The following is a 15579-nucleotide window of genomic DNA, read 5'->3' on the forward strand; positions in this document are numbered from 1 at the left end:
GTCCTCTGAGTTGAATTGAGTCCTCATAAAAAGATAGGGTTGAGTCCTAACCTCTAGGACCTCCGAGTATGGCCTTCTTTGGGTATAGGGTCTTTGCAGAGAAAACCAAGCCAACAGGAAGACATTAGGGCAGCCCTTAATCCAATCTGGCTGGTGTTCTTATAAAAAGGAGTGATCTGGACGGAGACACACAGAGGGAAGATGGCTGTGCACAAGCCAAGAAACGCCTGAGGCTACCAGAACTGGGACACAGCCCTGGGCAGGTCCTTCCCGACAGCCCCCGAGAGAGCACGGCCCTGCTGGCCCTTGGACTCCTGGCTTCCAGAGCTGTGAGAGAATCCGTTTCTGCTGTTCTAAATCACCTCGTTTGTGGTACTTTGTCCAGGCAGCCCTAGGAAAGGAGCACAGGTGAGGGTGAAGGCTTATCCATCCTGGCTGCAGTCATGTGGATCCCTTTCTTTTGTTTGGCTTTGATCACTTTGTCCTCCTGTAGCAGATGAATTCATATATTATATGCAGATCACCACTATAAATTTTGGAGTCCAAAGGTGTGTGCACATTTTTATGATTTTTGATGAACTTGCTGCAGGAGTATCACACCGATTGTCGTAATCTCTGTCTGCAAAGGAGGAAGGCAAGAGAGCTCGACTGAAAAGCTCGTGCCCCGGGCATATGTTTCTGAGAGCCTGGAATTCGGAAGGCACAGCCAAGGCTTATTCTGCAAAAGACTTCCCTGGATGTGGGTGGCCACTGGGTTCCCAGGGCCCCTTTCATCTCTGCCCAAACCCTCAGCTCTCTTTCTCATTCCTTCTCTCCGGAATGCCTTCTTGCCAGAACCCTAGCCTGCCATTTATTTTCCTTCCCACAACCTGGAGGCAGTTGCTTGAATCTAGGAAAAGGACCAGGTTGAAATTATAAATTGTTCTAAGCAGAGAGACCACATGTTTTGGTGGAAAAAGAAGTCTTGGGGCTCAGAGAAGCTACGGGTAGGTCGGTGTTCTATAATTAGCTATGGATAGACCACTGCTCGTCCTGAGGGAAATCATGTGGAACTCCCTGAACGTCAGGCTCTTCATCTGTGAAACAGAAATTACCCTTTCAACCTTGCTGACCTCACACAGATTGTGGGCATTTTATAGTGCTATAATAAATGGAATAATCAGGGGGAAACCAGGTAAATAATGGGTGTTTAGGGAAAGTAGAATGTCTTGGGGACTGTATGAGTTTCTTGTGGCTGCTGCAACAAATTACCACAAACCTGGTGGCTTAAAACAACAAAAATGTGCTGTGTCGCAGTGCTGGAGACCAGGAGTCTAAACTCAGCTTCATCGGGCCAAAATCAAGATGGGTGCAGGGCCAGATTCCCTCTGGAGTCTCAGGGGAGAAGGCATTTCTCACTCTCCCAGCTCCAGTGGATGCCGGGGCAGGGGTTTGCCTTGTGCATATGCCGTGAAGGGAGTCACGCAGGGTCTCTGGTCCCGCTCCCCACATAAGAACACAGGATATGGTGAGGCCAAAATGGAACACCCACGGAGCCATAGATAGGGGAGTCATGCTACTATATTCTCGCTGGTGGCACTATACTCTCACTGGAGGCTGGATCCACAATGTCCTCAACCCACCATGCTAACTGCACTCCGCGCTTGCCAGCCCAGCCACCATCTTCTTGCTAGCCCCCATTTGCTGCTAGCGTAGCCACGGCAGTTATATTAGTGGCCAATGGCTCACTGGTTACAGCTGACGGCCAACTAGCCACAGCTGATGGCCATGCAATCACAGTTGATGGCCATTTACTACCTGAGCCAGCACCTTTCCACGTGAGGCCGAGAGCCTGGAAACTGCACGCCTGGCTCTGTCCCCACAGCATACATCACTCCAATGTGGTCACACTGCCTCCCCCTCTTCAACACATGGCAAGTCTCCCCCTGCCGCTCTCTCATAAGGACACCTGTGATTGCATTTAGCCCGCCCGCCCACCCCAGGATAATCCAGGTCCAACATCAAGACCCTGAATTGAATCACACCTGCAAAACCCCGTTTCTGTATAAAGTAACACAGGTTGCAGGGGTCAGGGCATGGAGTCGTCAGGTGGGCATTGTTCGGCCTGCTCTAGGAATAGTGCCAATTACAACGAGAAATCAGGTGTGTCCACTTAGTGCCGTTGCAAAGTAACTCAGGTGAAAGCCCTGTCGTGAGCTGGATGACTTGTGTCTCACACGGGGAGCGGGAACGCTCAGCCTGTTTTTGCAGGGGACATACGATACTGAACATCAGAGAGGCAAAGGAGCCTGCCCAAGACTGCACAGCCGGTGAATGGCAGGGCCCAACCTCCGGCTTTAAGGTCAGCATCCTTACACCCTGTGGCCCCTGAAACAGACCAGGGCCATGGGTGAGTGACGTCCTTGCTCCATATGGCAGCCTGGGTCCCGCTGTCAAATAAACTCGAATAACCCAATTCTGGCACTTTGGGACCCTGACACCCCTGACAGTCTGTGACCTGGGCGTGTTGACTGATCACACTAACCTCTCTGTTCCTTGGCTTAGCTGGTGAAACTAGGAACCCAACCTTTGTTCTTCTTTCTTTTTAAATCTTTTCCTGGGCTTCTGGGAAACGCAGGCCTGCCGTTTCCACCCATGGGTCACCCTTCCCTTACTGGGGGTTCTCCTTTTCCTGTACCTTATTTCTCTTTTGCATTTTGATCATTTTATTGCATCTGAGACTTTTATGATAAGGTTCATTGAACTTATTTTGGAAGTAAGAAGGGTATATGAACTAGGGGTAAACAAAAATATTCCTTTGGTTGCCCCCCCACCCCCACCCAAATAAAACCCTTTTATACTTTGGAAAGTCATGTTAAGTTAAGCTAAGTGCTTAGTTTTCAGAGGTATAAACATGTAGAATTAATAAAGAAGCCTCCTTCCCAGTCAGATTAATCTGTTAATAGCCAATACTGCAATTCCAAGGTACTTTTTATGTCTTTTATCTTACTTGCCCTTCCTACAATACTGTGAAATAAAGTGGCTGTTACCACGTACTATACCCATTTTTCAGATGATAAAACAGGCTCACAGAGGTTAAGTGATAAGTCATATCGTTGACTCATGATTTGTACCACAGTCCTGCCTTCTTTTCTCTGCTTCCCTGTGGCTCACAGAGGCGACAGGAACCCCTGCCAGATTCCCTTCATTTGCCAACAGACACTGTGGGCACTCAGCCACCCTACCTGCCATGGCTATAGCTTTCGGGTGCGTGGTACATGTAGACGTTTCCTTGGGCCCTCCTCGCCCAGTGTCGGGCCATGTCGATCACAGGGCAGGTGATAAAGTAGTCCCTGGTGAAAGGACAGAGGAGGGGGTTAGTTACACGCATCTCTATGGACAAGTGTGCCAGGTAAATGCCTCTCTGAATCAAGGGTCCCTTAGCCACCAAGCGCCTGCACAGGCCTGCAGAGAGCACACCCGCCCCACACATTCTCCAGCAGGCCCTACTGCTGGCCGGATGGAAGAGCCAGGGGCACGGTGCTTGGGACAGTCAGGGTTACGGCGGGCCGTGATGGTGCACTGATGTCCCCCGCGATGCCTCTTAGGGTCAAGAGCCTCGTGGGACAAGCGTCTTCCCAGAATATCAATTTCACTTGAAGATGTGGGAGCAAAATATTTATTGTAAAATAAACGCAACATACTATGGAGCAGAATATAAAATAATTGTGTATTGTAAAAGGCAGAGATTTCAAGGATGCGTCATGCATGTGATACCTCAACAGGGACACCCCACTCCCCAGAGGACATTGGCAATGCTTGGGGACACTTTGGGTTGTCACAGCTGGAGGTGGAAAGGTTCCTGCTGGCATCTAGTGGGTCGGAGGCCAGGGGTGCTGCTAAACATCCTCCAGTACACAGGATAGCCCTCGGCCCCCAACAAAGAAGGTTCTAGTCTAAAATGCCAACAGCGAGGAGGTAGAGAACCTGTCTCGCAACTCCCGCAGTGTCACATCCGCTCCCCCGTGGGGTGACGTGAATAGATTTCAGAAGCACCAACTCACAACAACAGGGTTGTGCACAGCGGTGGGTCTGGCCAGAGGCAGGCAGCCCTCAGCTGGCTTTGGGCCCACCAGGCTTCAAACCGCATTCAGCGCCCCCTGCGTCTCCTCTGCTGAGAAATGGCGCCCATGGGCCTTGGGGAGACTTTGTAATGGCTGAGTCTGATAACACCCAGGAAAGTCCATCACTGAGGAGGGCTGCCCAGCCGCTTTCTCTGGTGACTGAGTCGAGCACTTTTAGCCAGTCTGTAGGGCAGCCGGAGTGTTTATAAGACAGGCCCTAAAGTAGGGTAGGGTCAACCGTGAGGGTCTGGAAGGGCAGATAAAGGTAGCCATGCTTCATGGTCCCCCTGGGGGGCGGGGAGCAGGACAGGGGTGGGAACAGACCTATGGAAAGGCATACCCTCTCACTGCCGAGGAGACTGGAGGCAGGGAGGCCCGCAGAGTCCACTGCCTGAGTCTGGCCGGGAGAGAAGGAGGGCCTGAGCTAAGGGAGGACTAGAGTCTGCCTCCTCCAGGAAGCCCTCCTTGGTTCCCTGTCCTCCCTCAGACCTCAGCTCTTGCCCAGTGCATAGATTGTTCTCCAAACCAGTTAAAGGCAAAGATGGGGCAAGAACAGGTTTTTGAACTCGCCCTGAGCTCTCTCTACAACCTACCGGTAGATCCAAGCCAGGCCCTACTTGGCTATGAGTCTCTCAGGGTTCAGGATTGGGGCATCTGTGAGTTCCTGGAGTTCCTCTAGGGCTGGGTAATAGGAACAGCTGTTGGGTATTTGGTTTCAAGCTGAACTCTCTGTTAGAGGGGACATTAAAGCCTTTCTGGTCCCTGATCCCAGTGGGCAGCATATAGTTTTATTCTGAGTTAATGACCCTCTGCTTGGAAGCCACAGACTCCTGGGTGGAGAGACCATGGGAAGCAGTGGGTCTCAACATCCTTGGGTTGGCCCCTTCCCTACAGAGTCAAGTTCAGCAGAGGCCTCTGGGGCTTGGCACTGGCTCTGTCCCCAGGGACAAAGAGCAAAGGCAGGCGTGGACCTCCCAGAGGAGAGGAAAGAAGTTACAGGATGTGAAATCCGCCTCACCACACTCTTCCAGCGTGGAGGAGGCGCCCTGCTAGGGAAATGGAGACTGTCAAGGGGCCTGTGAGGGGCTCCAAGGTGACAGAGACCTGTAATCCCATTGTGGTCTCGTCCCCAGGGCACTCTGCGGGCAGAGAGAACTGGGACCACAGCTATTTCTGGATTCCATTCAAAACTCATTTGTATGTGCGCATATAAAACACAGGTCTTGGCCCCACAGAGCCCACCGTGGACCAGGAGGCAGGCTAGTCCTGACAAATGAAGTGGGGGTGGGGACAGTGCTGAGAGAGAGGGCTGTCCTGGGGACCGACTGCAAAAGCTGCGGGGAGGGGGCACCTGTTGACCGCTCTTGATGTGGGACAGCCAGGGCCGACTTCCCCAAGAAAGGGAGGCTTGAGGCAATGAACTTCAGTGAACTTGAACTCACAAGCAGTGAGTGCAGAAAAGCACCAGCCCTGACTGTATTCCTGTCTGGGGTGGGTCATCAGGCACAAAACCCTGTCTAGGCCTCTGAGTCCCACGTGTAGGGTAGACCCTGGCTGCACAGTGCAGTCACCTGGGGAGCTTGGAAAAATACAGATGCTTATGGGGCTTGTGTGTCCGTCACTCTTTGAATGCTCACCACGTGGTTCTCCCGGGCAGCCAGGGTCGGGCGCCGGGGTCTCCCTGCTGAGCCAGGCACAGCAGGCTCAGTGTCAGCATTCGCTGAGCAGCCGCTTGTGGGCACAGAGCGTCCTGCAGGCACCTCTGGCAAGCACTTTGTGCCCCTTGAGGGCACGAGCACTGCTGAGGGAAGATTGGGGTCACCCCTCATTTCTCCCACTGTCGGGTCGTCACCCGGGCTGCGGGCTGACTGAGTCATCAGAGGAAGGCGTGAACACCAGGCCCCCATGCCCTGTTCTCTTTCGAGGTCTGGGCATGACCCGGGCCCACAGCAAAGTGGAGCAGCAGGAAGCCCCATCCTCGAGCCCTTACCGGGTGGCGTTCTCCAGGGCCCGGGAGAAGGAGGCATAGTCGTCTGCCGAGTGCTCCAGAGAGTAGTACCACGTGGCAGCAGCCTGGACGTCAGTGTCTGCGTCCTCACCTCCCAGGGAATTCTGCAGCGCTTGGTAAAAGGCTGTTTTGCTACTGGTCCGGCCTTGACTTTCCTCAAATTGCTAGAGAGAGAGAGAGAGAGAGAGAGAGAGAGAGAGAGAGAGAGAATGAAAATTTCCCACTCAGATTCTGAAAGGCTCGAGGCAGTATCCTTCAAACTCTTGCTCTAGACCAGGGGTGTCCAAACTTTTTTCAACGGTTTTCACCAAGGGCCATATGCGGTAAAATACACAAACAGCCGGGCCACTCACTCGAGGTGAAGTACGTATTGCCTCACCTGGTTTATTTAAGTAAACTACATATATTTTTGGAATTTGCTGCGGGCCGATTAACAAAGGATTGCGGACCGCAGTTGGCCCATGGCGGGCCGCAGTTTTGACATCCCTGCTCTAGAATGTTCTCTCTGGGAAAAGTGGGACACGGCACCAAGCTCAGGGGCACTGGAGCTAGAATGCCTGGGTTTGAACCCCAGCTCTGCTCGTTGTAGCTGTGTGCTCTTAAACCAGCAGCTGTACCTCTCTGTGCCTTCTTCTACCCACCGGAAAATGGACATAATGGGAGCGCCGTCCGTGCAGGGTTGTGGTGAGGACCAAAAGGGTCAACACACGAGAAGCACTTGAAACAGTGCGTGGCACTAAGTGCTCAGTGGGTGGGAATCTCCCCTGCAAGCTGGGACCAGGCCCCACGCCCATGCCTGGCCCACTTCACCTCCCTCAGCCAGCTTGTCATCTGGTTTTGTCAGGACAGCAACTTGACTGACTCAATCGTTCAGCATCGGAATGCACTGTGTGCGCGTTTACAGTGATAACTACTTTTTACCAGGGCCAGCCGCCTGCCGGGCCTGGGAAAACAGCGGGGAACGTGCTGACCCCGCTCCCTGTTCCTGTGGCCTCATGTTCTAGTGGGAGGAGATGGAGAACAAGCAAATAATTCATCAGGGCAGGTGCTATAAAGAGAAACAAGGCAGGGGAGAGGGAGGTGGGGGGGCTATTTTACACAGGATAGTCGGGGAAGGCATGCGGTGCTCTGGGGACGCGTGTCCAGGAATACCTTTCTCCTCTCTTCTTTCCTTCCTTCCTCCCTGCCCTGCTTCCTTCTTCCTCTCCCTCTTTCTTTCCTTCCTCCCTCAGTATGGTGCCAGGCACCTAGTAGGTGCTCAGTAGATGTGTGTTGGACAAATGAATGGAGGAGACAGTGTCCTTTGTAGACGTAATACAGACTAGAGGCTACGAATAGAACTCCAAAGTCTAATCTCTTGGGTTGAAATCCCAGAATTGGAAAGACCTGGACTTGGATGTTAGCTTTGGCACTTATTAGCTGTGTGGCTTTGGGCAATTGACTTAACCTCTCTGTGCTTAGCTCCTGATCTCTAAAATGGGCACAATAATATTACCCTCTTCATAAAGCCATCAGGAGATTGAATGAGATGATACCCTGTATGATGCCTATTGTTATTGTTACTAGATATTTGTGGACTCAACCTTGCGCCTGGTTCACGTGGGCCAAGGAAGCCATGGCTTAAAGGCCTCAGCCGTACTTGTCCATTGCCTGTGACTCCATACCCTTGGAACCCCTCTTCCAAATCCTGGCTGGAATATGGCCAACCCCACCTAATGGACAAAGCGCCCTTCACGGGCTCTGCAGACACTCTTTCCATGATTAGGCAGCTTTTTCGGAGCCCCGGGGCACCAAGCCTGGCATTGCAGGAAGTGTCTCTAACGTAAACCAATCTAGACAGTTCCACAGCTAGGAAGTTGAGGGGAGGAACCTGGTTTATGCTTCTATGAGCTTGCGGTGAGTTTCCCATTTCAAGGGGACCGGGGCTGCTGAGACTAGCTGGGGAGTGGCCTTGCCCACTGGTCAATATTCTGGAGACGGCTGGCGGGTGGACCCAAGCCCCCAGAGGCCCGCAGGAATGCGAAGAGGCACTTTTTCAGCGAGACCCACAGCTCTCCATTCTTGGCAAGGACCGAGGCACAGATGCTGCTGCTGGTTTAATTAGAGAGTCAGCAGGAGGCACTGGGGCCGCCACGTGACTGCCAGCGCTGACTTTCACAAGCTGTAATTACGGGCGAGACCTGCCTCAGAAGCGGGTTTGCTGCAAGCAGGGCTTCATTAGGGCGATCCAGAACTGGCACGTCCTCGGTGTGTGTGTTTAAAGGCCTGCCATTCACATGTCCTACAGAACAGTGACAGTCCCTTGGAAACACTTAGAGACTACGGAGGGCATCACTGTCACCTGGGGCCTAGTGGACTGAGAACGACTCTGGCATGTGAGAGACCCGGGTGCAAATCCAGCTCTAGTGTGTGTGACCTCAGGAGACTCCCCGCCAATCAATCAATTGGTTCAGTGGACATCCTTCTCTGTGCCTGGGGTGACATCAGAGTCAAATGAATTAGTGACTATCAAGTGGCTGACACACGGCCAACAATAAATGTGACTTCTCTCTCCCCTCTGGTTGGTAAATTGTTAAAAATAAGTGTCCTTATGTTCCTGTCCAGTTTGAGAGATATGATGAAAAACACTTAGCTACAGAGTTTTTATGTTCAATTCACTGTCCATTCAACAAATTTCTATTCAGTGCCATGGAGGCTGAACGGAAGGGAGAGCTGAGCCGCGGGTGTGGCTTCACTCTGCTTTTGCTTCAGGAGCGGCCAGGAGAGGGGTCTTCCGTGGTGGTTCGCAGCTGCCAGAGCTGGGGGTCCGCAGGAGAGAGGCAGAGCAGGCCACCTCCCAGCTCTGTGGGGCCCCCGTGAGAACCCCCACAGCCACTCCTCTTTCTTACTGGCTCCCTCTCTTGCCACACCAATCCCATGATTCGGCTAAAAACCCAGGGTGCTCCTCAGGGCTCTCCCCACACCTGCACAACCCTCTCCTTCCCAGGGAATTCGCCCATCCTGAGCCCTTTTCAAATCCCTTCCCTTTTCTTGGACCCAGGGACCCTCCTTCCATCCACGAAAAGGGAAGGTCCACCAAGCAGGGTCTCTGTCTGCCCCCCTCTGTGTTCCCAGCCCAGGGTGTGCACTCAGGAAGTCCCACAGCCATCGGGCTCTCCCCTCCTCCACCGGCTGGTTACTCTCACCAAGGTCAGTGATGGCAACGGAGACCCACCCCAGCACACAGCTCACCAATCCCTTCCTGGCACCCTTTTCCATTCGACTCAACAACCCCCACCCCTATCTCCTTTTCCATAAACTGCTCTGTCTCAGGCTCACGTCTAGAATCCCTTCTGCTGTCTTTTAACTCTTAACACACTTTTAAATGCTGAGGCTCCCCAGCTGCCACCTCTGCCCCCTTCTTTTCCCCTTCTGTCCGTGGATGCTCATGAGGTGGTACCATTTCCTCCCTTTGCTCCCACAACGGTCTGTGAATTAATGATCCCTAAATCTTGCTTCAACCTGGACCTCAAACTTGCATACCCAAATGCCTCTCACCTTCTAGGAACCTCTCACGTCTCTCACACTCAACATGAGCACAGTTTAACTTCATCGACCACACACATTCTTCCTCACCTCCAGAACTTTCTTCCCCTCCTGTTTTCCTGTTCTCAGTGACTAAGCCCAGTACTCAGTCACCTGATTAAAAAAGAGATGTTTCCTGTCTCCTCCCACGTCCCCATTTCCTGCAACGTTCTAGTGTACCCCTGTCTGTGGACTGTCCTTCTAAGGCCATCCTAACCCACACCTCCTATCCACTCCTTCTGCCCTGTACTGGCTCCTGTCCTCACCATCTCTTCCCCATCGCGGGGCAGAAGCACTCACAGATTGTGGCCGGTGGGGGTGAGGGGACGAGTGCTTTGTACACAGAAGATCCTTAATTATTTTATCCATTGTTTACTCTCCAAGTTATGCCCAATGGTTATGATGTCATAGGTCTGAGAAGGACAGACCCAGAGTAAAGCCCCCGAAGGAAAAACAGACAGCCTGTCAGACTTCATCAGATTCTTGTAGGTCTAGATGGATGGATGGATGGACGGACGGATGGATGGATGGATGGATGTCCCCAGAATTCTCTAGAGCCCTGAGGTAGATGGAGATACAAAAACTCGTTTGTTCATTTAATGGACATAAATGAAAGACCCACTGCCAGCCAGCAACTGTGGATTCATATTTCACATGACATAGATCTTTCCATGGACAGAGAGGGTGACGTTGGAAAGGCAACTTGTCAATGAGCGAAGTGCCCCATGAAAATGGATTGAGCGCTTGCGTCCAGGGGAGATGATAGTGCAGTGGAATCAGGGTGGGTTTGGGAAGCAGGGTGACCGCTTCCTCATTCCTCACGCTCCCCTCAGTCTACTCTGTGCATCCTTCCCTTCCACTCACTCAACCAAAACGGCCCTTATCAAGGTCAGCCGGGACCTGCCTCCCTACATCCTGTCAGGTCCAGTGGCCAGATCTCTGCCCTCATCTGACACCACTTCCAATGATACCCAACACTTGACTTCTGCTTCCTTTCAGAAGCTTCCTTTCCTGTCATCAAAATAACATCAACTCTCCCTGGATTTCTTCCAAACCTGTATCTATGGCTCTGACTTCTTGCCTGAACTCCCAACTCCTATACCCTACCCCCAGTCCAAGCTAGATCCCAAATCTGGTCATTTCACACCGTTACCATAATTGCACTTACTCGCTCGCTCCCTGCACCTCACAACAGAGTGTAACCTGGTCTCTGCTTCCTTTGTTACCTTTCCATGGTCATTTTTTCCCTAGAGCTCTCAGAATGTTCTCTTTAAAAAAGATAAATCAATACAATCACTTCCCAGTTTAAAACATTCTGATATCTGCCCACTGCAAGCAGAATGAAATCATTTTTCTAATGGCCAATGAGACCTTAACAGACATGTCACTCTAACACATCCGACTTCCTCTCCCACCACTCTCTCCATCATCCACTGGGTTTCCTGTCACTCTGGCCTTCTCTGTCCCACAAACAAGCCCGGCCCCAGGACCTTTGCCCTGGCTCTTCACCTAGATGTCCCCATGGCTGGCACTTCTCATCGCTCAGGTCTCAGTTCACAGTCACCTCCCTTGCTCCCTTGCTGAGGGACAGTTCCCCATTGCACCACTTCCTCTCCCGTAACCATTTCATTCTCTTAAGAGCACTTTTTCAAGAACTGAAATTCTGAATTTATCTCCTTACAAAGCATTGTCTGTGTTCTCTCACTGGAACCGAAACCCCGCAAGTCAGGAGCTTTATCTGTTTGGGTGACAATGTTCCTTCAGGGCCTGGAGGAGAACCCCTTGATAACCACGCACAGGGTACATCCAAGAATTAACACACGGTGGCTCCTGCTTCTACTACTTATTATGGGTGTGAAGGGCAGAGGGGCCAACTTCTCCAACAGGCACAGCGGGCCCAGTGCCCGGGCCCACCACGATTTTAGGGGCTCGTGAAAATATTTTCCTTTTAGTTTCTTTTAAAATAAATAAATAAATAAATAAATAAATAAATAAATAAATAGATAAATCCTATATAATAATGAATCCAGCCTGATTTACATTCACCAGCGCTGTAAATAATACATACGATTGAGCAAATAGTAAATATAATTACTGCACTTATCAGTGCAGTAAATAGCAAACACAATGTTTCCTGTTTTGGGGGCACACATCAGCCATGCTGATCCCCAGCGTTCTCTGAACTGAGAATGACCCCGCCTGGCAGGGCCCTGGAGACCATGAGACGAGGTGACGCGCGGAAGAACCAACTCTGTTCACCGTGTGTTCGGGCAGCCCAGAGCCAGGGGACCGGACCGGGTCCCCCGGGGCGTTGGGAGCTGTCCCTGTGTCCTGGAAGTCCTCTCAGAACTCAGGAGGCAGGCGGGGCCGGTGTCCCCGTGCCCACGTGAGGGATAAGAAACTGCAGCTCACTGGTCAGCAACGTGCCCAAGTTGTGTGGCAGAAGCAGGGAATTGAGACCCATTTTCTGGTTTCAGGTCCTGGGCTGGGCGCCCGGGGTCAGATCCTGACCCCCCACACACCCTGAGTGAGGGGTGTTCGGTGCAGCAGCGTCTCTTTTCAGGAAATTGTGTGTCCCTGCTGGGACTCCTGTATGGTCCTCTGCTATAATCTGTCACCAAAGGCTTGATTTTCCTGTGCTGGGGCTGGTGCCAGCACCGAGGCTGCCAGGTGCTGCTTTCCAACTCTCAGACGGGCGGCGCTCCCCCTCTGCACCCCGCAGGGCCCCCACTCCACCTGCTCCTGGACCAGGCCAACTCCTGGCCAGGCTCCGGGGCAGGCAGCAGTGGCGACGTGCTGTTTCTGATTTGTCTTGCCTTCCTTGAAGATGCCTTTGCTTGCAGGGGCAGGCAGACCATTGCATCTTGGAACAAATCTGCTTTTGATCATGCAAATTAATGCCCGGTTAATGTAGGCAGACTGTCAATTTCACCAGTTAGGAAGAGAGAGAGAGAGAGAGAGAGAGAGAGAGAGAGAGAGAGAGAGAGAGAAGGGGGAAAAAAATCCCACCACAGCGGCTGATGAAGAATTGCCACAGAAAGCCGCTACTTCAGAGAACAAGCTCATTCTCGGAGGACGGAGCCTCCCAGGCGTCTCGGGCAGCCCTGATGCCCCACGGGTATGTTCTAAACTTGGCGGGTGTCATCAGGACTCCTTGGGTGGGCCTCCTACGGTGGGATGGCAGCTGAGTGAGGGTCTCCTCCTGGGCTCGCAGGAAGCCCTACCCACCCAATCTCTTTGGTAAGCGGGAATTTGGTGGCTCTGCTGAGGTGACAGGTGGGTCTCAGGGCAGCACCTCAGTGAGGCAGGGGGACCCCTGCCTCTCCGGTGCCTTCCCAGGAATCTGGCTCACGTGTGCTTGTGGCTCGGGCTCTGATGGCATTGATGCAGGGTTGGCAGGAACAGAAAGCATGCGTGTGTGTCTGCCACGATTTGGAAAATTGGTCTCAGGTCAGGTGAGGCGATTCAGTGATTGTCTGTCCTGTGTACTCCTGCTTTCGCTGGGTAATTCTCTGGGTCAGGGAGAAGAGCTCTGGACACCAATCATAATAGTACAGCAAAGAATGAAGTGAAAAACTAATGTTGATTGAGCACATCCTATCTGCCAGACGCTGGTGCTGTCTGAATCCTCTCAACATCTTTATGAGAAGATTCACTAATAATCCTCTGATTTTACAGAGAAGGAACGTGAGGCTCAGGCTCTGGGGAACTCAAGTGCTCTTGACTGCAATCAAGGACACGCAGGACACTCTCCCTGCTCTGTTGACAGACGGCTGGGGGGCAGGGGTCCTGGTCAGTGCCTTCGTCACCGTGTCACTCCTGCTGGCAGTGCCACTGTGTGTCCAGTTACACGTCCCCCACGACTGCCCTCTGAGGTCTTGCAGTACGACGTTCATCTCTCCAAACAGCAGGTATCAAGCTGTATTGTAGTTATTTACTTTGGCTCATGTTCCATCTCCTTACCTGACTGTGAGCTCCCTGAGGGCAGATTTAATTTGTGTGAATTCCCTAAACACCCAGCAGGGCGTCTGGCACAGAGGAAGTGACCTCCTTAAGTGTTGCATGACTAGACAAACAGGTCTCCATGTTAGAAAACGCCTTCTGGGGGAAAACAGAGAAACCTACAAACCCGTCTCTAAACACATGTCTCGAGCAGGTTGAGATAAGGGAAGGTAGCCCACAGGGTATCCATGAGTAAGATGTTTTGAAATAAAAGAGAAAGTAACACTGTGTCTAGAGGACAGCTGGTAGCTCACTTTCCGCTTGTGTGTCTACACTGCCCCATGGCAGCTCTGTGTTGGGCAGGATTCTGAGGGTGCCTCTGGGCTGCGGGGTGCCAGTGTCTGTACCATCCCTGCTCTAGAGTTTAGCATACGTGGGGTCCTGGGCAAAGCACCCTATTTGGAGACACAGGACCTGCCATGGAGACTTGGCTTTGCACATGACTAGTTAGATGACCTTGGGACAATCATTAACCTTCTCGAAGCCTGTTTCTTACTTAGTACTACAGTGTTGAATGCTGGTTCCTGGGTTGTGGTTGAGATAAAGTAAGAATGTGGGTGGAACCCCAAAACCCTTTGCACAGAATGGCCCTATTCTGGCTGTGTTTGTGTAGACATGAGTGCCCAGTGCACTCGCTGGCGGAGGGAAGGCCTGGCTTTTCCCACTGTGCTATAAAAGAAGAGCTGCCCTTTGGAGTTGGGAAGCCCTGGGTCTGCATTCTGCCTTTTCTCTGATCTGCGGTCCCATCTGAAAAAGAGTGACAATAATTCCTTGCTTCCTAGGACTGTTTGGGGATGGATTGTTTCATTGAAGACTCCTAGGTTACATCCTGGCACATGGTAGATCCTCTATCATTTCATTATTTCAATCTAATAAAGATTCGCTGAGCCCTTACTGTGTACCAGACACTTTCCCAGGAACCAGAGATACAGTGGAAGGCAAATTAGATAAAGTCTCAGTGTCCATGGGGCTCACGTGCTAGGTGAGGAAGAAATATAAGAGGCAAAGAAACACATGATAACATGTTGAGGGGTGTAAGTGCTGAGGCTGGGGAGCAGGATGAGGGGGGAGAGACTGCTGGGGATATGGCTGCCCTTTCCCGCCGAGTGGTCAAGCAAATTCTCTCTGAAGAAGCAGGCCCTGAAGGAAGTGTGGCAGTGAGTTACTTAGAGAAGAACATTCTAGAAGAAGAACAGCAAGTGCTGAGACTCTAAGGTGGGAGCGTGCTCTGCATGGTTGAGGAACGCCGTAGGGACCAGCTGGGATGAAGCACAGTGAGCCAGGGGGAGTAGAAGTTGGGGGGTCAGAGAGTGAATAGGGGTCAAGTCAGGTGAGGCCTTGGAGGTCATTGTGAGGAACGTGGCTTTTTCTCCACGTGTGCTGAGGCCACGGGAGGGCCCTGAGTAGAGGAGTGACATGACCTGACTTATACTGTACAGGGATGGCTCCTGCCACTGTGGCTGTCACAGATCACAGGGGCAAAGCCAGAAGCAGGGAGATCATTGGGGGGCATCATAAAATCCTGGAGAAAGATGATGGCATGGGTCAGAGTGATGGCAGAAGACGGGGCGAGAGACAGGTGGCTGGATTCCGGATGCATTCTGAAGCTAGAGCCCAGCAGATTTGCTGATAGAACGCCGGCAGGATGGGCGAGAGCAGAGTCCAGAATGACTCTGGTTTGGAGACCGAGGGTGCAGAAGCGTGAGATGCTGTTTGTTGAGACAGTGACGACAGTGGGAGAACCTGCTGGTTGGGGCAGGGGCAGAGGGGGAATCAGTAGTTCATTGGGATGTGTTAAGAGTGAGAAGCTATGAGACGTCAAAGCAAAGAAGTCAATTGGACTGTGGAGTAAACGAGCCTAGAGTTCAAGGGAAAAGTCTAGGCAGGAGACATAACGTTGGG

General features: G+C 52.1%; 2 protein-coding genes across 3 annotated transcripts in view; one reads left to right on the forward strand and one right to left on the reverse strand.

Moving 5' to 3' along the window:
- Positions 1 to 15579, reverse strand: part of LOC109443560 (thyroglobulin) — a 158227-nt gene that overhangs the window by 13367 nt on the left and 129281 nt on the right. Inside the window, exons 20-21 of the mRNA XM_019724102.2 lie at positions 6094 to 6275; positions 3225 to 3332 (exon numbers count right to left, since the gene is read on the reverse strand). Coding sequence (XP_019579661.2) covers positions 3225 to 3332; positions 6094 to 6275 — 290 coding nt within the window. The remainder of the gene's footprint in view (positions 1 to 3224; positions 3333 to 6093; positions 6276 to 15579) is intronic.
- SLA (Src like adaptor) overlaps positions 12415 to 15579 on the forward strand; it is a 57242-nt gene continuing 54077 nt past the window's right edge. The window contains exon 1 of one of the 2 annotated variants that reach the window (XM_074317166.1): positions 12415 to 12793. Coding sequence is in view for 1 of the 2 variants with exons in the window: in XM_019724113.2 (XP_019579672.1) it covers positions 12696 to 12793 (98 nt within the window). In the remaining variant the exon portion in view is untranslated. The remainder of the gene's footprint in view (positions 12794 to 15579) is intronic. The other variant, XM_019724113.2, reaches the window with a different exon arrangement.

Source organism: Rhinolophus sinicus, linkage group LG12 (assembly GCF_036562045.2).
Source record: "Rhinolophus sinicus isolate RSC01 linkage group LG12, ASM3656204v1, whole genome shotgun sequence".
In the NCBI taxonomy this organism is placed as follows: domain Eukaryota; kingdom Metazoa; phylum Chordata; class Mammalia; order Chiroptera; family Rhinolophidae; genus Rhinolophus; species Rhinolophus sinicus.